We start from the raw sequence: 22,259 nt of genomic DNA, 5'->3' as shown, positions 1-22,259 counted from the left end.
GCGATTGGTTGATCTTATCTCTTCTCAGTTTCTTTGCAAGCTGTCATTTTTTTCGCTGTGATGAGTCTCGTCGTGGCGCCGAATATTATATTCCTTAAATACCGAAATTTGTTGCAAACACGCCGAGCACAAAGGTTTCCCGTGCGTCTTCGTAAATAAATAGGACGTAGTCAAATTTTCTTTCGACACTCTTTTGGTTATATTTTTATGTGAAGCAGAAATGAGAGGATGAATATTTGCATGTCCCGGTATGGTATGAGAATGTTAATCTTATGTCGCTTCATTTTATTTTGTTTAATTTTATTTTGTTTGATTTTATTTCATTATTATTCTATATTTTCTTAGTTTAATTTAATTTATTTTCCCCCTGTTATTGTTGCATGAATCTTCATGATGTGAATGAGAGAATGAATGTTGACTGGCGGGAATGAGAGGATGAATATTTGCATGTCCCGATATGATGCGTGAATGTTCATTTTATTTTGCTTTTTTAAATTTTGTTTAATTCTTTGTTTTTATTTTTGTTTAATTTGATTTCCTCATGTTATTTTCCTCCTGCTGTTGTTTGTATCTTCATGACGTGAATGAGGAATAAGAGGGTGAATGGTTATATTTCTGTTAAGCGGGAATGAGAGGATGAATATTTCATGTCTTGATATGATATGAAAGGTTGTTTGTATTTTCATGACCTTTTAATGAGTAAATGGTAATGACAGGGTGAATATTTGCATATCTCTATATGACGTGTGCATGTTTTTTTGTCTCTATAAAAGTGTGAACACGAGTGAGTAGTTGTAGGTATGTTTCTCTTTGCCGTGTGAACTTTTGAATGTCTCTATGCGACGTGAGGGTGAACGGTTGCTCGTCTGTATGACATGAACGAGCCTGAGAGCCACCGAGACCCCGACTGTAGAATAACCACTATGGAAGATGAATGGATGAACGCATGTGAAGCAAAGTTTGTAATGGACATGCATCATCTCCATGTGATCGACCCTGACAGTTGAATAATGGCTTGATATGATGCATGGATGAGTGAATGAATGTGTAGCACAGTGGCAATGGACATGTATCATTTCCATCTGAACGACTCTGACTGGAGAATAATCGCTATAGCTAATGGATGAATGAACAAATGAATGCATGCATGACTGAATGCATGAATCAATAAATGTATGCATGAATGAATGAATGAACAAATGAGTGAATGAACGAAAGCATGCATGCATGACTTAATGTATGAATGAATGAATGATACAACGAATGAATGAATAAACGGATGCATGAATGCATGACTGAATGGATGCATGAATGAATGAATGAACGAATAAATGAATGACCAAATGCAAGCATGCATGAATGAATGCATGAATCCATGAATGCATGCATGAATGAATGAATGCATGAATGAATGCAAGCATGCATGACTGAATAACAAATGAATGAATGAATGAATGAACAAATGCAAGCATGCATGAATGAATGCATGAATGAAAGAACAAATGACTGAATGAACGAATGCATGAATGAATGAATGAAAGAACGAATGAATGAACAAATGCATGAATGCATGACTGAGTGCAAGCATGAATGAATGAACGAATGAATAAATGAACGAGTGCAAGCCTGCATGACTGAATGCAAGCATGAATGAATGAATGAAAGAACGAATGAATGAACGAATGCATGATTGAATGACTGAATGCAAGCATGAATGAATGAACGAATGAATGGATAAACGAATGAAAGAATGAACGAGTGCAAGCATGCGTGACTGAATGCAAGCATGAATGAATGAAAGAACGACTGAATAAACGAATGCATGATTGAATGACTGAATGCAAGCGTGAATGAATGAACAAACGAATGTATGAATGAATGCAAGCATGCATGACTGAATAACAAATGAATGTATGAATGAATGCATGAATGAATGAATGAACAAATGCAAGCATGCATGACTGAATGAACGAATGCATGAACGAATGCAAGCATGAATGAATGAATGAATGAATGAACGAATGAATGAATGAACGAGTGCAAGCATGCATGACTGAATGCAAGCATGAATGAATGAACGAATGAATGAATGAAAGAACGACTGAATAAACGAATGCATGATTGAATGACTGAATGCAAGCATGAATGAATGAACGAATGAATGAATAAACGAATGAAAGAATGAACGAGTGCAAGCATGCGTGACTGAATGCAAGCATGAATGAATGAATGAATGAATGAACGAATGAATGAATGAATGAGTGCAAGCATGAATGACTGAATGCATGGATGACTGAATGGACGTTAAGCAAAGTGTCTAAGAAACCGCTCACATGGACACAATTCATGTCCATGTGATCGGTTTGTCGGTCAAACGTGTGATTCCAAACACTCGCTATCCCGTGTTCTGCGTGGAAAAATATCCGCCCAGTGTGCGCGTGCGCGTGCGCGTGTAATCCTTGCATTTTGCACGGTTCCTCTGACGGACCCGAGCAGCGGCGCCCATTGGTCCGTCTCTCCTCCTCCTCCTCCTCCCATCCGGCGCCGGCTCTTGCGCCTCCTCGTCCGGTCACTTGTTGGATGAGTCCCCGGTAACGTCTCGGACCTCCGTGAACCCCAACCAACCCCCAACCACCACCAGCAGCCCGCGTCCTGCAGCAGGGAGATGCCCGCCGCCGCCGCCGCCGCCGCTGCCGCCGCCGCCGCCGCCGCCGCCGCCGGGCGTGCCGGTTAGAACCTCCTCCCCGGATCCGCCCGCGTCCTCCGCACGGCCCGCAGCCCCCGCGCCATGTCCCGTCCCCGCGTCCGCCTGTCCGACCTGTAGCCCCGCCGAGGAGCGGAGGGGAGGGAGGGGAGGTCCCGCCGCAGCCCCCCGGGGGACGTGGGGGGGATGGATGGATGCCTCTGGCTTTCCACGGAGCGTGTAAACACAAGGTACGTGGGCCGAGACCGAAGGCCTCCGGGCGGCGGGGTGGGTCATGTCGGGGTTCGCCTTTGGAGTATATTTCGTTTTATTTTTTTGATTTAATTTTATTCTATCATATGTATTGAATTATGCATAATTAAATCTAATAAACGTAATACAATTATCATATTCTATTCCATTTTATTTCATGTTATTTTATTTGGTTTTGCACTATTTTATTTTGCTTAATTGAATTTCATTTTACTTTATTCTATTTCATTTTAGAGTATTATTTTATTGTAGCATCATTTTATTTGGTTGTGATCTTTGGGTGCAGTTTGGTCGGAGTGACGGTGCTGGAGCCGCTGTGGATGTTCTCGCTGTTGGGGTGTGTGTGTGTGTGTGTGTGTGTGAGGAGGGTCTCTTCAGGGTTTGGCTTTTTATTGCATTGAATTCAATTTTTTTTTTCTTTGGTTTAATTTAATTTTATCTCCTCCCTGCTGTGACCTTTTGGTGTGAGTGATGGTGAGGAGTGAAGCTTGAGCTGCTGCTGCGGCTCCTGTTCACCTGCACTGTTTGTTATTTGGGGGTTCTGGGGGTTCGGCCGCAGGATTTGAAGACGATTCGGGATCGAAAGATCCAGGTTTTAGAGGGATTATCTATTACTATCGTGTTCCATTACTCTATGATCCACATCTTCACTGGAGAAGGCGTCCGGCGTCCTGCGTGCACGCCGCTGGTGACATCCCATGGACGCGTCTTGTGATTTAGGTCTGTTCTGGTTGTGAAAACATTGCCCTAAGCGTCGCTGCAGAATCAGCGGATTCCTCCCCGCCGCTCACGGCGCCGCATGTTTACGCAGAGCACATCGGATGCTCGGCGTCCGCAACCGGCAGCGGGTCGCTCCGCCGCTCTGACCCACTTCTCGCCGAGGCGGAGGATGGAAAACGCAGCTTGACTAAGCGGCGTGGAGCTCCCCACCTCCCCTCCTTCCTCCGGATCCCGTCTCCGCCCGCCGCATTTGAACTCCTCCGCCTCCTCCCGGCTGTGACACGACAGGAAGTGGGCTGATTTCCCAGAGGTGTCTGCAGTCAGAGCTGTCAAGGCTCGGGCAGCGGGGAAGGCGTCGCAGACAAATTGCGTAACCCACATTTTTGATTTGCTGGAGGTTTGGCTCGCTCTTATTTTGATGCCGTTCTGTAGATCTGACGTTGGACTCCCGCGCTTGATCCCGGAGTCTTCCTGTATCTTCGGGTGGCGCCCGCCGTGGCGAGCCGTGGAAAGTGCTCCAGGAGTGAATTATTGAAAACCCCTCAAGGTTCTCTCGGCCGTCGGGTCGTTTATTTCTCGCCTTCCGGGTCGACCGTCCCGTTTTCACGCGTCAGAGGTGAGACGAGCCGCGGGCAGGAAGTGTCCGTCCGAAGGTTCGACCCCCGGAGGGCGAAGATGGCGGCCTGGCGAGGAGGCGGCTTTAGACCTCGCGCCCATCAAACCGCGAGGGATCCGTTAGTTTCAATCGAATTTCCTCGCTCCTCACAAACACCGATGAAAGTCCGGTGTTTCCCGCCCGCGAGCACGTGCCGATTCGCACGCTGATGGATAATTAGCGTCGTCCGTTGGAGAACCCGGTTAATTGACCGCGTTATTGGATTATAACGCTGTAATAACCAAGCCTTGAAATTAAACGTCCGCAGATGTGACGTTGGGTTTTAAATGTCCGCCGCGAGCGGTCTTCAGGATCCGAGCGAAACGGAAAAGGCTCGGACAGATTTGGACGGTTTTATGAGTTTCTCGCCCGCGGTTCCGACTGCGGCCCGTTAAAAAGATCTGATAATGATACGCAAAACAATCGTTATTATTCATACGATGAAAATGTATAAGGCGCGCCTTCCTGCTTCCCCGTGTCTGGTGGGTTCCTCCGGGTTCCTCCTGCAGCCGGAGGTTCATCGGAGACCCCGAATTGTCCAGACGGGTGAACGTATGTCTCTTTATCAGGGTCGGACACCCTTTTCAAACGACCCTCTGGAGTCAGCCAGAGAGGCAAAGCCCTGGGATTTTTCTTCCTTCACCTTTTCTCCAGCTCCTCCTTTTTAGAGGGAAGTTCATGTCGTCGCTTTTATGAACAGTCTCAAAGTGCCGCTCCACGTTTGGCCTCTCTGGAAGAGCCACGGTGGATTGACAGGTGGAGGAAATGGATTCTGAATGTGACATTGGGGAAAAAAAGTCTTCCCCCCCCGTTTTTTTGTTTTCTTACTCGATTCAGCTCCTGCACTCTTGTTTTACCTTTTCTTTGGAGGAAGGATTTTGAAAGGCTAACCCGCTTGGCGTTGCTCGGTTGACGGCACATGCGTGGCGACTCCTGACAACCCTGAGTGCAGGACAAGCGGTATATAGATGGTGAAGGGATGAACGGAATGATAAATTATGTTTGCGACATTGAGAAAATGAACTTGTCCGTCGTCTCGAGTGAGAAAACCTCAGATTTTCAGGCCCCTCGTCCGTCCGAAGAGGAACCCCACATCAGTTTACATTGTGAGGTCATCCTGTTCCATTATTCAGTTTGCAAAACATTTAAATAAACTTTCAAATCACAAATTTGGCTTTTCAAAACCCACAAATACATTTTCATTCATCCAGTCACGTCAGGACTGAATGCTATGACAGTCACACACACATATAGATTTGTTGTACCGCTGGATCACCAACGGCTCCTGAGAACTGACACTGAAATGCTGACGGTGATATTGGAATAAGGCTTCAGAAAAAAAAAGATAAAGATAAAAGAGATTTATAGTGCAGTTGTTTTAGAAACAACTGCAGAATGGTACGTGCGGCAGCTCGGTGTTACGCGTTGTCGACGACGACAAATGAACCGGTGATTTCAGTCGTGCAAAAATAAATGAAATACCGAGATCCTGGGAGACGCGCTAATCCTATTGGCGCCGTTCATTTCCACCCCCTTTGTCAACAGTGAGTCACTATCTGAACCAATTATAGAAGATTCTAGACTCTGAAAGTCGGGTCTGTATTAAAACAGCTACCGGCCCTCTCAGCGGAAACAACTCGGGGGGTTTGATACTCAGATGGTTGGATCTCTCGCCGTAAAACCTGGAACCCGTGTTTTTAACAGCCTAGTATTGGCCAATCGGCGTCCTCGGAGCCTTTTCCTGCGGACGCGTCGGCTCATCTTGTCGCGACTAACGGGATCCTCCGGAAGGCGGATGCGGGTTTTCTGAGATCCGACATAAGAGCTTGGTCACGTAGTTTGCCTCGCTTCTCTTGTTGGACCGGAAGCGCAACTTTTGGTTGATTTGGAGAGACGGCGGGTGTCGGAGATGGTGGTGGCGGTGGGTTTGTTGCCCGGACGAGGCCAGTCGGCGGAAGGCTTGTCGGCAGAGCTGGAGGCCTTCGGAGCAGCGATGCTCTTATCTGCCGGCGTAACTCCGCCGCTGCCGGCCGCTGCGTCTGTGGTGACTCACCGAAAAAAAACCACACGCCATCATCCATTCGGAGATGCACAACCGGAGACTCCTTGTCACAAAGTGCGAGCGCAGAAAGACCCCTGTTGAGCCGCATTTGTAATAACGGTGCATTTTGTAATAAACGTCCAAAATGTAATCACTTTTTCATTTCATTTTGTAATAAAGCCGCATTTTGTAATAAACTGCCCCAACGCATTTTGTAATACATTTTGCCGCATTATGTAGTAAGTTATTACATTTTGAGAAGATTATTACAAAATGCACTTGCAACTTTTTTTATTCTCCAGGAAATGTAATAACATGGAATTGATAGAATATTCTCTGTTAATGCAACCTTTGAATAGTGTACTGATAGTAATTGCTAAGTACTGCTACTAGGCTAGTACAGTGATACTAATGATAGGCCTAGCTTTTACAAATACTTTTAAGTAAAATAAAATACAATTAACAAACTTATGCTTTAGAATTGTTATTACATAATGCACCATGTTATTACATTTCCTAGAAAATAAAAAAGTTGCAAGTGCATTTTGTGATAATCTTCTCAATATGTAATAACTTATTACATAATGCGGCAAAATTTATTCCAAAATGCGTTGGGGCGGTTTATTACAAAATGCGGCTTTATTACAAAATGAAATGAAAAAGTAATTACATTTTGGACGTTTATTACAAAATGCACTGTTATTACAAAATGCGTCACAACACCCCCGGTGGTGATGGCATTTTCCTTATTTTGGGGTTTTATGTTTGCAGATGACAGCGTGATGTGTCGTGAAGGCAGGGAGCAACTGGAGGAACATCTTGAGAGGTGGAGGTATGACGTGGAAAGGCAGGCAGGGAATGATGGTGAGGCTGCGGGGAGTGGAGATAAAGAAGGTGGAGGATTTTTAACAAAGACCGATGAAGAAAGAGTGGAGAAGAGCTGGAGGAATGTGCTCAAGCAAGGTGTGATAAAAGAATATCAACCGGAAAGGAAAGGTGGAGAAGACGGAGGCGAGAGCAGCCATGTTGTCTGGTTTGGAGACGTTGAAGAAAAGACCGGAGGCGGAGATGAAGATGTGAGGATTCCTCTTTGGGAGCGAGGAGAATCAGGAATGGGTCCATCATAGGGACAAAGCTGGAGATAAAGTCCAGCTGAGGTGGTTTGGAGAAGAGGATGAGAGAAGAGGATGCACAGGAGAAGGGAAGATGGAAGGAGGGGATCGGCTGTGGGAACAATCCAAAGGAAAAGAAGTTGAAGAAGCATACAAGTAAGGTCAGGTTTGGGGTGACAGCGCGAAGCCCGGGCACGTTGTCAGGTCCTGGTCCAGGGCTGTGAGACCAAACAAAAGGTTGGGAACCAAAGTATGAAGACACGAGTTACGGAAACGTAGCATGTATTTATTAAGTGCAAAAGTGTAAAATCCTTGGCTCCTAGCATGGATCTCTCCCCAGATCTCTGGCGATTCTGGGAACGCCATCGCTGCCAGTATTAAAGGGACCAACGACCAAAAACGCTCTCGGCTGCTCAGAACTACCTGCAACTCATAGTGCGGGAAAACAGTGCAACGTAAGAAAACACCCCAAAACACACAACAACGACCCCGAGGGACGTAACAGGAGAAGGGTGACGCCTCAATGGCCTGAAACCCACAGGACACGCTCGGTTATCAGACCCCGAAAATCTGTCCATTTCAGATGTCAGACAACAGAAGCGTGAGAAGCAGCCTCGTCGTTGCGGTCGTCGTTTCGACGTCGGCCGCCATCCTCGTCGGGACGTCCGCCGGCAAACTGGCTCAACCTCCCGTCCGTCCTCTCCTGCCCCGCTGCATTTTTAGGAGCTGATGATGCATTTAACGGCTGGGATCGATTTCCAGGTCAGGGGCGGGAGGACGCGGAGGCCGGGCGCCGGCGGCGTCGAGGCCGGATCGCAAAAAGACAGAAGTAAACAAAGCTTTGCGGCGAAAGCGTCTTCAAAATCAAACAGCGGGAGCCGAACCTTAGCATGAACGCACGCTAGTTCAATTTTCCTCTGGATCCAGTGTTTACATTTTGCTACGACAAACCGAGCATTTCCTCTGCTGCGCCCTAACAGTCTGTTATGTACACAATATATTTACATGTGTGCATTTCTATATAAACAGCTTCAGAGGGACTGTTTGTCTGAGAGTGTATTAAGATCTTTATTTTCCAGTAAACCTCGCGCATTCCCTGCCGCCCCCAATGAGGATTTCGTCCCGGCGTCATTATTCCACACGTGAAGCTGCAAGCGGCGTTGAAAATGATACCGGTGTGTGTCACGGCGCCTCCGGCGGCGCTCACCTCCGAGGGAGAAGGTCGCAGCGCCTTCATTTCGCAAATAATTTCCCCTCCCGTCAACAGCTCACGCAGGGCCGGCGTGTCGTCAGCCCGATTTCTTACTCGGCTTATTTTATCCCGACATCCGGAAGCCCCGCGGAGACTCGAGCCCGATCTCTACACGAATGATTTTTATACGAACTGTGACAGACAGAAGGTTCATGGCTTTGCATGCTAATGTAATATTTGTGGTTCATTACTCCTTCAAAGATAGAGGCTGCAGCGTTTCATTTCCTTTTTATGAGAGCAGCATGCTGACCAGCAGAACGGAGGTACAGTAACTGCCCCCCCCCCTCGCCAGCCCTTCTTCTGGGTGTGCGTTGGACTCGCCGCTGCCAAGTGCGAAAGAGGAGCCGGTGCGTCGCAGGGGAGCCGAGGAGCGGTAATGAACCCCCTCCGGCCTGGTGAAGCGAGGCTGTATATCCTCGGTTAAAGTGGAATCCTTTGCTGAATCCCCCTGAGCCGGACCCAAACCGGGCCGCCGCCGCCCTTCAGATTATCTCTTAAAATGTGTTGAATGTCTCCGTGCGACGCCCCGACACGCCAAGACGGAGCTTCGCACCGAGCTCAGCGCGTCAAAATGAGACCAGAACACTAAACCGGATTGAATCCGGGACGGCGAATCACTTTTTGGTTTCTTTTATAGTTTCCGATCATCCCAACATTCAATACCTATTGAATGAGGACACACGGAAACAGTATTTTGAATACTACGACCGTATTTGTTGCACTATAATGTGCACTTAAAATCCTTACATTTTCTCAAAAATCAGCCATGCGCCTTATAATCCAGTGCGCCTTATATATGAATTCTTGTTGTGCTTACCGACCTCCAACCAGCTCTTTGTGGCACACTGCTCTCCAAAATCTGTCAAGATGATTTAGTGGACTTTGGTATCTAATTATGTGGTGCTGGAATACAATGTCGTTCCAACCTCACACTAATTTCAGGCGTCCGCCATCGCTGGGGACAATAAACCAATCAGAGACCAGAAGGTACTGCGGTTTCGCTGACCTCTGGTATGGGAACAGAGTTTGTTAGAAGACAACATTGAATCAGTGAACGAGTTGAATAAAGTTCCACTAAATGGACCGTTTTGTTTCACTTTACATACCGTATGTTTTATCATTTATAAAACAATGCGCCTTATGTATGAAAATAGATCCGTTTATCAATATTGCGCCTTGTATTATGGTGTACCTTATGCTCTGCAAAATACGGTACTGCTTATAACAAGGATGACAGTACAGGAAAGCCTTGTTTTTCGCGGGGGTTACGTTCCAAAAAGAACCCGTGATAGGCAAAATCCGTGAAGTAGAAACCTTTATTTTTTTTTTTTACAATTATTATACAATTAAATACTCTATTATACATTGAAAAGAAAGAACAAACCATTTTACAGGCTCAATCATTTGTTTCACAAATAAAAGTACTGTACTTTAGAAAGGTTTTTTTCAACAAATAACTTCTGTACTGTACTGTCAAATAATAATTTTAATCATCAATCGAACAGAAGGCTTCAAATTGCGGAGATTAGTACCGCCCACCTCCCAAACTTATTGCTGCTGTGAAACTTATCGCTGCTGTCGTCCTTATGTTTTTTTCTTCCTTCTTTATGGAACGAACGGAAGATTCATTCATTCCGTCATGCCGACCTACAGCCGCATAGCTTTTAGCTTCCCTTAGCATGTCCAGAAGTTTAACTTTATCTGCCATAGATAGCATCTTCCGCTGCCTTTTGGGCCCTTTTGTCGCTCCAGAGCGTTTTGTCAACATGATGGGTTTTAGAGAAACTGGAAATTGCAAGAGAATTTGCACGTACGTCATGTAAATTTGTCAAGCTGTTTTACATACGTGTGCATATTAAACTGCAACGTTATTGACGCACAGGTAGAGAAGAAGCGGAGTGACTTTTTAGCCAATCAGAATGCAGAACACAATGCAAATCCGTGAAGTAGCGAAACCGTGAAAAGTAAACCGCGTTCTAGCGAGGGATCGCTGTATTAATACATACATTTCAACCGTTTTCCTGAGTCTGAGAGTTTTACGGACGTCCAAAAGCGGCGTTGTCACGCCGCGTCCTTCTCACGTTGTGTGTTTGTGCGGTCGGTCCTCGGGCCTCCGGGTTCAGGTCAGCGGCGATGCGGATGTATTCTGACCTGCTCGGCAGGACGGGAGCGCAGGGTGTGCAGAACAAATGTTCAATGTCACTCCGGATCAGCAACATTTTCACACCGTCAGTCACTGAGCGGAGACACGCCGTACCCGTCGCTGCAGGGAAACGTGCGTTAAAGAGTCTGGCTGCCGAACACGTCTTAACACGACTTTTCAGCCCTTCCTGCTCCTCTCTGAGTTGCGTTCCCGCCGGTGGCCGAATCAGGACGGCTCATCGTGCTGTTAGATGGACCATCTATAAGGAAATCCCGTCTTCACGACTTCTTCCTCAGCTCTCCGTAGCCGTTGTGCTTCTGACATCCTGAGCAGGAGGTTCTGTCAGAGACGGACCGGCGCTGACAGAACTGTTCACTAGAGCTACTTCAATTCTTAAGACAAAACCGTGTGTGTCTGACTGAATACAGATGTAATGGCTCAAATGTAAAAACAAGAAGTTGTAAATGAGAGTTCTTTAAAAGTGTGTGTGTGTGTGTGTGTGTGTGTTTGTGTTTGTAAAGAGGGAGTGTCTCACAAGATGTTTTATTTATGTGAATGTTTGTTTGGTCAGTATGGATATGTGGGTGTGTAGAAATAATGATTTGAATTTTATATTACAAAAACAGTTGTTGTGAGCATTGCATCAACATAGTTGTGAGTGTGTGTGTATGTGTGTGTTGTATGTTGTGTGTGTGTGTTTGTAAAGAGTGTTTCACAAGTAATATTACAAATACAAGACATTTTATGTGAATGTTTGATCAATATGAATATGTGTGTGTGTGTAGAAATAATGATTTGAATTTTATATTACAAAAACAGTTGATGTGAGCATTTCATCAACATAGTTGTGTGTGTATTTGTGTGTGTGTGTGTGTGTGTGTGTGTTTGTAAAAGAGCGTTTCACAAGTAATATTACAAATACAAGACATTTTATGTGAATATTTGTTTGATCAATATAAATATGTGTGTGTGTGTGTGTAGAAACAGTTGTGAGCATTGCATTAACATAGTTGTGTGTGTGTGTGTGTGTGTTTGTAAAAGAGCGTTTCACAAGTAATATTACAAATACAAGACATTTTATGTGAATATTTGTTTGATCAAAATGAATATGTGTGTGTGTGTGTGTGTGTAGAAATAATGATTTGAATTTTATATCACAAAAACAGTTGTTAGCATTGCACCAACATAGTTGTGTGTGTGTGTGTGTGTGTGTGTCTCAGCGCATCTATTCATTGTGAGAGCTCCAGAATGTGTACGTTTTCCCGTGAATAATGGATGAGGAGTCATTGAGTATCGGTAAGCGAGAGAGTTGCTGTCACGGCGACGGCGGTCCTGGCGGCCATAAAGAGTGCGTCTGAATAATGCGAAGGGAAGGACTGATCTCCGCTGGGACGTCTTAAACCATCAAACCGGCCAGAACAGCTGGTGTCGGGCGCTTTCGGAGAGAGAAGATCGCAAAATTGACAGTGAGAATAAAAAAAAAGCACAGATGGACGATAAGTAATTAATCTCGCGTCGTCCTGTGAGTTAAAGTACTTCCCGGTAACATCTCGCAGAGGAGCACAGTAGCCAGAAGTACCGCGTGACAACAGCGTGCACGCAATCCGTAGATCCGAGCGTCGGGAAGCGCTTTCGGACGCTCGACGCGTCGTTCTATCCGTCTTCGTCGTCGGGGGACGGAGCGGTTTTACCGGCCGTATTGATCGGAGACCTTGATGGGCCCCCGGAGGGTCCTTGCGGGGAGTCGGCTTCGGACCGCGCTGCGCCGCTTCCTGCAAAACACTTCAAACAGAATCAAGTAACCGGAGCCGAGTGTTCGGTGTCGGCGATTACTGACGGTAACCACGGCGATAGAGGACGGACCGAACACGGGCCCGTCCCGCTCCGGAAGAGCCTTCGCCGGCGTTTCAAGGTCGACTGGAATCAAAGCACCTAATCTTTTGTTATTTACACTAGAATCTGTAGTTTTGTGGAAAATAGAAGGAAGCATACATACAACCATATAGATAGGACCGTCTCAGAAAATGGATCGTCTGTAATGCAATTTAAAAAACCAAAATTACTTTTTCATGATATTCTAATATTTTGAGAAAGGATTTTTGACATTCTTAAGATGTAAGCCATAATCGGCAATATTAATATAATAAAAGGCTTGCAATATTTCAGTTGATTTGTAATGAATCCAGAATGTATGACATTTTTGTTTTTGTAATTGCATTACAGAATAATGCAATTAAAAAAATAAAGATAACTTTTTCATGATATTCTAATATTTTGAGATAGGATTTTTGACATTCTTAAGATGTAAGCCATAACCAGCAATATTGAAATAATAAAAGGCTTGCAATATTTCAGTTGATTTGAAATTAATGACATTTTTGCTTTTGTAATTGCATTACAGAACAATGCAATTAAAAAAAAAAAAAAAAATTACTTTTTAATGATATTCTAACATTTTGAGGTCGGATTTTTGAGTTTTCTTAAGATGTAAGCCATAATCAGCAATATCAAAATAATAAAAGGCTTGCAATATTTCAGCTGATTTGTAATGAAGCCCGAATGTATGACATTTTTTCTTTTGTAATTGCATTACAGAAGATAAAGAACTTTATCGCAGTATTCTAATTTTCCGAGACAGTCCTGTACATAGAATTTTCGTCGTGTTTTTTTCGTCTTATGATATTCTGTATGTTACAGGATGGAGTGACTTCCGACCCCTTATTGTTTGTTTGCTTCTTACCGTGATGTGGAAGGAAACATCTCTGGCTGAACCACCACGGGTTTTATTTAAGGCGGCGCAGCTGCTTTTCAGATTATTCCTCCCTACATTTTGTCATTTGTTATCTAAACCTCCTGCTGTGCACTCAGGGTCGCTGTAGAGCCACGTGAAGACACGTTCAACCGTTCACCCTCTGGTTCAGACATTATATCGAGACATACGACTACCGTTAATTCGTAAGCTTTTTTTTTTTTCTCACGCTTTTGAAAACTGCGGCTTTCACAACGATGCGGCTAATTTATGGATTTTTATAGGGTAATTACGCTAGCTTCCTTCCAAATGAAAGTGTCTTGGCAAACTCGCTCGCATTTACGATAATTCTTCAGATCAGCCATATTGCGCTTTTTGCACACAACCCCTTCGTGAAGAAGACAGACATACATTTGATGGGACTTTCACGTTGAAAGCGATCGTTCTGGCTGTCGAAGAAGGAAATAGAGCTGCCGCACAAAAGCTGGGCATCTGTAGTTGTAGCTGTTACCGTCATTTATTTAATTAAAAGTTTTCAACAAAGTCCCTCCTGTAACATCTTGCTGCGTTAATATCTCTCGTTTCAGCGGGGACACCTGCGGCTTATAGACAAGTGTGGCTTATTTATGTACAATTTCTTTTTGCTTTTAAATTGAATTATTATATAAGTAGATGCGGGCTATAGAAAGGTGTGCTCTAAAGTCTGGAATTTGCGGTATTTACTCACATTTCCGGGTCACATAGAGACATACCATCATTCACCCTATCATTTACATGTCCGGCCCGTGGAACACATTTAAAAAAAATACATAAAAATCATGAATTACCTTTTTTTTGAATAAAAATGCAGTTCCTATGTTGTCTGCACTGTTTTGCTCAGTGTTCGCAACATGGCGTAACACCATGTGACTCACAACTTACAGCAGAGGCAGCAATGCGGCTTCCGGGTCTGCAAATAGCATTTTGTCTTATTGTTAGTAATGTACCTGTTTTTCTGTCGGCTCCGACACCCGCAGCAGCAAGATGTCGTTGTCAAAGAAGAGAAAAGTAGCCATGGAGTGAAGGGTTTGGATCCAAAAAATGGACCTCTTCTTATTTGTTGGTTGAGGTTAAAGAGAAGCCTGTATGCAGCAAGTTTTAGTGCCATTATGAGACTGGCCGTGGCGAAAAATGCAACAAAATGCGCGAAAAACTGAGAAGACACAAGTGAAGCAGTGTCGCTGAAATTGGACTTACTTTTCTTCATGAATCTCTGGTTGTTCATCATGTATTTCTTGAAGGAACAGTTGATCACCTATAAAGATTTCTATCATTGACCTGCTCTCCGTTGCACCAAAACAAAGGAAAAATTTGGACTTAGTGTTCCTTGATGAGTTGGACACCCGTCTTCTTGCCGGTTGATTCAGTTCAATAAACTGGTTCAGGTTCAGGAGGAGATGGTTGGGGGTAAAATGGCACTGCAAAAACCACCGTAATAGCACCGTGGAAAGAAATATTCAGATGCAAATAATAACAATCGAGAGAGTCGATCATAATCCAAGGGTGTCCTACTTGCGATTAAAATACTCTGATTTTGCAAAATAGCGTAAAGTAGCATGAAGCTAATTGATGGATCAAGAAGTAGCGAGCTTACTGACGCCAGCCGTGTAGCAAACAAGAACGTTGTTTTTATTGGGCCGTTTCAAGGGACGAGCGCGTATCACTTATTCATCAACGGCGAGACCTCGGCATCTCCAAGGCTCCATCTCCTCCATCTCCTCTCCACGTGCACGTCCGCTTAACGTCGGGACCTCCTCGGCTCACGATTCGGAGCTCCGGATCATCAAATATGTATCGGCGGGGGTCGAAAGTGCTGCCGTGACCTCGGTCTTCTTCGCCGTCACCGTCACGCGTCACCGTCGGGTTTTTAATTGCTAACTCACGTTTTTTGCCGTTTTGTTCCCACACCGTTTTTGATCTTGGACAAAAGCAGCGCTCTGTGCAAACACGGATGCCCACACCCACTGCAGAAATGACGGGGAGGGAAAGCAGATAGAGAAAAGCCTTTGGAACCACAGATAACAGGATTAGACAAATTACATTTCAACTGTGACTCTGAATCCTGTTTGGATGCGCCGGTTGTTTTCTCTCTCGGTACGACAGCCGCTGTCGTACCTTTGTTTTTTCCAGAGGAATACGTGCCGAGATGTGGCACACTTCGCCGCCCGGGCGGGGTGGGATTCATCTTAGCCGACCGAGTCCGACGGGAATCCGGGTTTAAACGCGAAAGCCTCGATTTAAAAGTCACGTCCGAGTCAGAGTTGGAGTCGAAAGTCCGACTTGAACTCGAATGATTTGGAAAATAAACAAAGCGGCACGGCGGCGCGGTGGTTAGCGCTTGGATTCCGACGGCGGCAGTAGCGTCCTCGATGGATTTGATTGGTTAGACGGGTGACGCTGATATCTTACTTTTCACCGCAGTGGTTCAGTTGAAGTGAACTCGGCGTTGTCTTCGACTCGGGTTTCTGCTTCCTGAGCCTCAAACGGGCATTAATTGTGAAAAATAGTTTGGCGGGCTAGTCCTGAGATCTGCACCTCCTGCAGAAGGTCATGATGGATGATCCGAAGAGGAGGCCGGTAGCCGCGCCCCCGTTCGGTGTTCGCATAGACCTGACTTTCTGACAGGAGCGGCGGTTGATGAATCAGCGCGGGAGCCGTGCAGATCGAAGCCGGCGGGACCGACGCCGGCTCATCTGGATCCACGGATGCACCGATCAAATGCTATACATACGGCCGTGAAATCTGAGATGACGCGGATGGAAGTTGTCGCTAACGTCGGAGATGTGGTCGACCTATACTCACGAAAATGCCTTGAGTTTCAGCTGCGATGCAGAAAAAGCCCATTACATTTTCACCGCTTTAAGAGTTGAAATTTTCAAAGAAATCTGTTTTTATCGAGGGAATATTCTGGAGCGACCGACGGACCCTTGTCGCTGAGATGGATTTTAAGCCAAAAAGAAGATTGGATTAGATTGGCATCTCTGGGTGGATGAATTATTTATTGCTTCCACAAAGCAAACCCTCAGCAATGCAAGTGCGACATCGGAGGGCATAAATCACTCTCTTTTAAAAACTCTTCCCTCTGCCGAAGATCTGGAGCAATCCCACTTTAGGAGCATTAATAAGAAATAGCTAAGTAATCACAAGACGGGGCGTTTAAGTGACAGAATGTTCACTTGGTAAAACAGGCGCCGTCACCTCGCAGAGTGAAAGACGGTTTGAAAGGAGTCCCTTCGGCTCCACTGCGATTCCTTCTCTCTTGGCATAAACGATGCACGTTTGCCATTTTGTGCCGCGACTCCCCAAGAGAAACCCAACTGCCCCACAACCTCCTGTGAAGCAAAATGAATATTTCTCCTGTGTTGGAACATTTTGCTGGATGTATCACTTCTCTGTCGCACCGACAGCACACCTCACCACTGTCTCACTGCTGGCATACATGTCCTGCACCAGTGTAAAATACTTTTCTGCCACTTGTGCAGTCACAGTTCCTTTCTCTGCACCCAGTCGTAAGCTTTTTCTAGGTCTCCGAAGGTACAATGCGGCTCTCTCTGACCTTCTCTGTACTTCTCTACCAGCATTCTTAAAGCGAATACTGCATCTGTAGTACTCTTACAAGTTACTGTAGTCATTTTCCAGAATTGAACGGGTGCTGAAGAGCTGTCTCCAGACCTGCCTGTCTCTAAACCAGAAAACATGGCTGAACTTCCGTCTTTTACAGCTCTCCTGTCATCGTGGCTGATACTTTCTCTACCTTCTTGCATGTTTCTTCACCTCCACGCTCTTCATGGTTCGTACTGTTGACCCTCCACACTTGAACTCCTCCATCCTTTTCTCTCAGCGCTCCCTGTAGCCTCACCGTTCCACTCGGGTTTCTCTCATTCAAACGCATGTATTCTGTTTTTCTGCGGCTAACCTTCATCCCTCTCTCTTCCAGGTCATACCTCCACCTCTCTTGATGTTTCTCCAACCGCTTCCTGCTCTCACCGCACATTACAATGTCATCTGCAAACAATCGGAATCCATGGGGATTCCCGTCTGACCTCATGTGTCGTCAAAGAAAACAAGAAGGGGCCCGTAGCGGATCCCCGATGCACGATTTGATGCGCATAGTCGTATCTCCACCGGGGGTTTCATTGAATACAGCAGCCGAATGAGCACCGGGTCGGCTCAAGGTGCTGTAGACCCTCCTTATTGATCAGCGGCTCATCATGATGGAGCACAGAAGCTCCATGACCAGGTCAGAAGCTTCACCCGTTGTGTCCGAAGCACACGGCGGCAGCCGGGCAGACATGCTGCCGAGGGCAGACGCTAGCTGGGAGGGAATCAGCCTATGCAGAAGGCAAAAGAAAAGAAATCAAATAAATAGAATAGAATATATAAATGAAATAAAATCCGATGACAGAGGGAGTTTTTTTTTTTTCTTTCTTTTCACTGCCCTCTGGTGACAACCTCCTTTCCCTCTCCTGGCTTCCCATCCTCTGAATCTAATGGAAGCCTTCATATTTGTTTGGGCAAATTTGGGCAAATTGCCGGCGTGCACGTCTGATTTAAATTAAATATGATTGATCATCGTGCACTGCGGGGACAGAAGAGGAACACACGTGCCTGCGCAACATATTAATCCTGCTGTTACATGTATTTTGCGTTTTTATTACTCACATAACTCTTCTTTTTTTTTTTGTTTTGTTTTTTTTTTGTCCCGTTTTCTCCTCCCGGCCGCGTCCTGCTGCCCTTGAACCCCCTCGATGCCGGACACACGGGAGGAACCACATACAAATATTGAATTTCAACAGCACATTACCTTGTTTGTTTGTCTTGCCTTTCAAAGACGATCTACTCTCTCTTACTGCCACCGAGTGGAGAAACAGATCTCTGCATCATTCAATCCACATTCTCATCTTCTGCTCCGGTTTTCCCCTCCCTTCTTTTCCCCTCAGATGTTTATGCATTGTCTCGTCCCACCTTTGACCTCTGACCTCTGACCTTCACTCAGCCTTTACAACTTTAAACACTCTTCTGATGTAAGTCTATCTATCTATCTATCTATCTATCTATCTATGCATTGTCTCGTTCAACCTTTGACCTCTGACCTCTGACCTTCACTCAGCCAATACAACTTTAAACACTCTTCTGATGTAAGTCTATCTATCTATCTATCTATCTATCTATCTATCTATCTATCTATCTATCTATCTATCTATCTATCTATCTATCTATCTATCCTTAATGTCTGTTTTTTTTCTTTTTTCAGGTGTTAAGCAACTTTGCTGAACGTGAGTAAACTATAAAAATAACATCTGGGTTTGAATTGTGAGTCTGGAAAGTTTTGATTTGAGTCTATAATACATTTTTATTAGTCTTTGCAGCTGTAATGAATAGTTTTTGAGGGATTAAAAATGCATTGTTTCACTGTTTCTCTCTGGTGTTTGGATCGAAACTGATGAAAAAAAAATTCTGTTGTCTTTTCAAATGTCTTTGTAACATGGCTGAAATATGTATATCTCTATGCATATATTAGTAGGCATATAATGCAATAATTGTGCAATAATTCAATAATAGCTCCATGGTCTTCATTTTTACGCATAAATACTACATGTAATCCACACATGTAAATACACATGTATACATATTACATATATTATTATGTACCTTTAATTTTTTCATTTATTTTGATTTTTACCATTTTTTTTATTTTATTTCTATTAGTCGCTATTTTATTCTTTATTTTTATATAAAATCCACTTTTGTTTGCGAGCAGAGAGCAATTTCCCTTTTGGAGATGCATTTTATTAAAGGCAAATATACACATGCATACATGTCCATATATATACATATATACATATAAACATACACACATATATACATACACTGCTCAAAAAATAAAGGGAACACTTAAAAAACACATCCTAGATCTAAATGAATGAAATATTCTTATGAAATACTTTGCTCTTTACACAGTTGAATGTGCTGACAACAAAATCCCACAAAAATGATCCATGGAAATCAATTGTATCAACCCATGGAGGTCTGGATTAGGAATCACACTCCAAATGAAAGTGTAAAAACAAACTCCAGGCTGATCCAACTTTGATGTAATGTCCTTAAAACAAGTCCAAATGAATCTGCGTTGCTTCCTGAGTGGACACTATGATTTCACACAAGTGGGATTGACTCGGAGTTACATTGTGTTGTTCAAGTGTTCCTTTTATTTTTTTGAGCAGTATATATATATATATATATATATATTTATGCATCCAGATACATTGCCAAATTATTTAATTCTGAAAGATAAATAAATGTGACTAAACACCTGCAGTCCACCTCATTCTAGAGACGCTAATCTGTCGTCTCCCGTCGTCCCGCCAGAGTTTGATGGAGAGCTGGTCGGATGACAGCTGGAACTGTTGTCATAACCGGAGGAATACTGGCCACAGTGATACTTCTGTGTATCATCGCCGTGCTCTGTTACTGTAGACTCCAGGTACGACTGTGTTTGCGGGAAATCCGATTGGCGGACGTGGAGAAGATCTCCGCGTTTGCGCCGCCGATATTTTCCCTGACGTTTGGTGTCATCAACAGTACTACTGCTGCAAGAAGAATGGGTCCGACAGCGGCTCCATCTCTCAGCAACACTTCGCCTGCAACGCCTGCGGCGTCTCGGGCCTGGACGGGACGACGGTCACCCCGGTGTCCCTGTCGCCGCCGGAGCCCGTCCGATCCGCCGACCCCAGGAAAGTCGTGGCGGGGCGTCGCAGCTACTGCCCCACCTGCTCCCCCTACGACTCCCCGTTTTACATCCGCACCACCGATGAGATGCGCAACGGGGGCGAGCGCATCACCTACATGCCCACGCACTATGAAAACCCGGCCCTGGCGATGCCGCTCCCCGCAGTCCGAGGCTCCCTGCTGAGGGACGTCCAGCACAGCCGCCCGCCCGACTTCTACACCAACACCCGAGCCATTAGCACGGAGGTGTGACCCCGAGGTCACCTCTGAGAGTCCTTCTCACGCACGATGCGCCGGCGTGTGGGTGTCTGCTGAACACAAGCCCGCGTGTTTTAGACGTAACACTATACCGTTTATTTGGTGGAATAAATGTTGGTTTTCCATCCATCCATCCATCGTCTGACGCTTATCCTGCACTCGGGGGATGCTGGAGCCGCGCAAGAGGCGGGATACACCCTGGACTGCTCGACTGTCAACCGCGGGGAAACATTCACAGACAAACAACCCTTCACACACTCATTCGGGGTGATTTTTTTGGCCAATTTTCTTCCACTTTACCTGCTGCATGTTTTTGGAAACCCGCAGGGAGAATCGAACCGGGGTCCTCGGCGCCGCGAGGCCGAAAGCGCTAACCAACGCGACGCCCCGTCGGTTCATTCACACCAAAGTGTGTATTATTTTTTAACCCAGTGTATTATGTACAGCGTCTACATCCGTACTGATGTTTTCTATTCACCGTTCTGTTATTCATGGTTATAAGCAGTATATTTATCACTCGGAAAAAAGTGGGGTTACGCGCTATGCTGACTGTTAACTGTGTCTTTACCGACTGAGGGCTATCTTGGACAATTCATCCTTTTTCACTCCCGCAATCCGTGACTTCCGAAAGCGGAGCTGGACGCTGGTGGGTGACGGGGAAGAGGTCGAAGCACCGGAGCCGTCTCCATGCACGACGTCTGGCGAAGCGCTGCAGATTTGTCCTTTTACGGACATCGACCGACCCGTCGTGTAACTTTAGGGTTGGAATATCGCGAGCGCGGTGCACAACCGGCGGTGTTAGGATTCCGCATACGTAGTTTCACCCGATCGCGCGAAGCCTCTTGCCTCTTAGTGTGTACATTTGCAAAAAGGACGAGGCGACGGTAATGCAAAAAGTTTGAAATGTAAATATGTACGAGAAAAAGCAATGAACAGGCACGTCTCCGGGTTCCCCCTGTGTGTTTTTGACGTACTGAGATGCTTCGACGACATGATGTGCGATGATTCCAGGAGTTCCTGGTCGTGCCGTCTGGTTCCCCCACCCCACTTTACTCCTGTACTATTCTAATGTTGAATCTCTTAAAATGCAAATAACCATGTTGTTTATTTTTTTTATATCGTGAAGGAAAAGAGTCCACATTTATGTGATGGAGAACTGCAGTGCTCATTTTCTATATAATACTCAGCCAGCATTGCTTGCGATAGATGACAGTATTTCCTGTGATATTTGTCCTGTATTTATTTGTGTGCGGCAGGACTCATTCTGCGGGGTTTTCTGTTCAGCTCTTCATTTAAATGTCTTTTCCATCATTTCCGTGTTCGACGTCTGAAGCGGTTGAATGAAGACGGAAGAGGATTCAGTGGAGCAGATCCAATGTTTCTTCATCTCACTGTGACAGGGAATCGGTGTTATTATCGTTTAGCCATCGTACCGACTATCTATTTTTAATACTTTTGTCTTCGAAATTCAAATTAAAAGGTTTTTAGAGATGTTATGGAAACCAAAAGAAAAAAAAAAAAACTACACAATGAATATGAAACAGTAACATTTGACAGTGCTAACTTTTGAAAATTAAAGATTTGTAAGTGCTTGGACGTGCTTTG

General features: G+C 45.0%; 1 protein-coding gene across 4 annotated transcripts; it reads left to right on the top strand.

Moving 5' to 3' along the window:
* The first annotated feature begins 2,581 nt into the window (after positions 1 to 2,581).
* Positions 2,582 to 22,245, top strand: fam163ab (family with sequence similarity 163 member Ab). Of its 4 annotated transcripts, XM_086162404.1 has the most exons (5): positions 2,582 to 2,934; positions 18,608 to 18,691; positions 18,922 to 18,943; positions 20,037 to 20,151; positions 20,250 to 22,245. In XM_086162404.1, the coding sequence occupies exons 4-5, from the start codon at positions 20,059 to 20,061 to the stop codon at positions 20,646 to 20,648; spliced, it is 492 nt and encodes a 163-aa protein (XP_086018530.1). In that variant the 5' UTR covers positions 2,582 to 2,934; positions 18,608 to 18,691; positions 18,922 to 18,943; positions 20,037 to 20,058; the 3' UTR covers positions 20,649 to 22,245. The 4 variants fall into 4 exon arrangements, with proteins under 4 accessions (XP_086018530.1, XP_086018531.1, XP_086018529.1 ...); XM_086162405.1 differs by lacking the exon at positions 18,608 to 18,691 and having other exon boundaries at positions 2,593 to 2,934; XM_086162403.1 differs by lacking the exon at positions 2,582 to 2,934 and having other exon boundaries at positions 18,078 to 18,691.
* The last annotated feature ends 14 nt before the right edge of the window (positions 22,246 to 22,259 follow it).

The sequence above is a fragment of the Fistularia commersonii genome, chromosome 16, assembly GCF_037954325.1.
Source record: "Fistularia commersonii isolate RoL2024-O1a breed Wild chromosome 16, RoL_Fcom_v1.0, whole genome shotgun sequence".
NCBI classification, from domain to species: domain Eukaryota; kingdom Metazoa; phylum Chordata; class Actinopteri; order Syngnathiformes; family Fistulariidae; genus Fistularia; species Fistularia commersonii.
The sequence above is the reverse complement of the archived record's forward strand: the minus strand, read 5'-3'. Positions and strand labels throughout refer to the sequence as shown.

Excerpts from the sequence above, each read along its gene's own strand:
- fam163ab (XM_086162404.1), top strand. The coding sequence starts at position 20,059 with ATGACAGCTGGAACTGTTGTCATAACCGGAGGAATACTGGCCACAGTG. Across the intron at positions 20,152-20,249 it reads TCTGTTACTGTAGACTCCAG|TACTACTGCTGCAAGAAGAA; the intron begins GTACGACTGTGT and ends TGTCATCAACAG.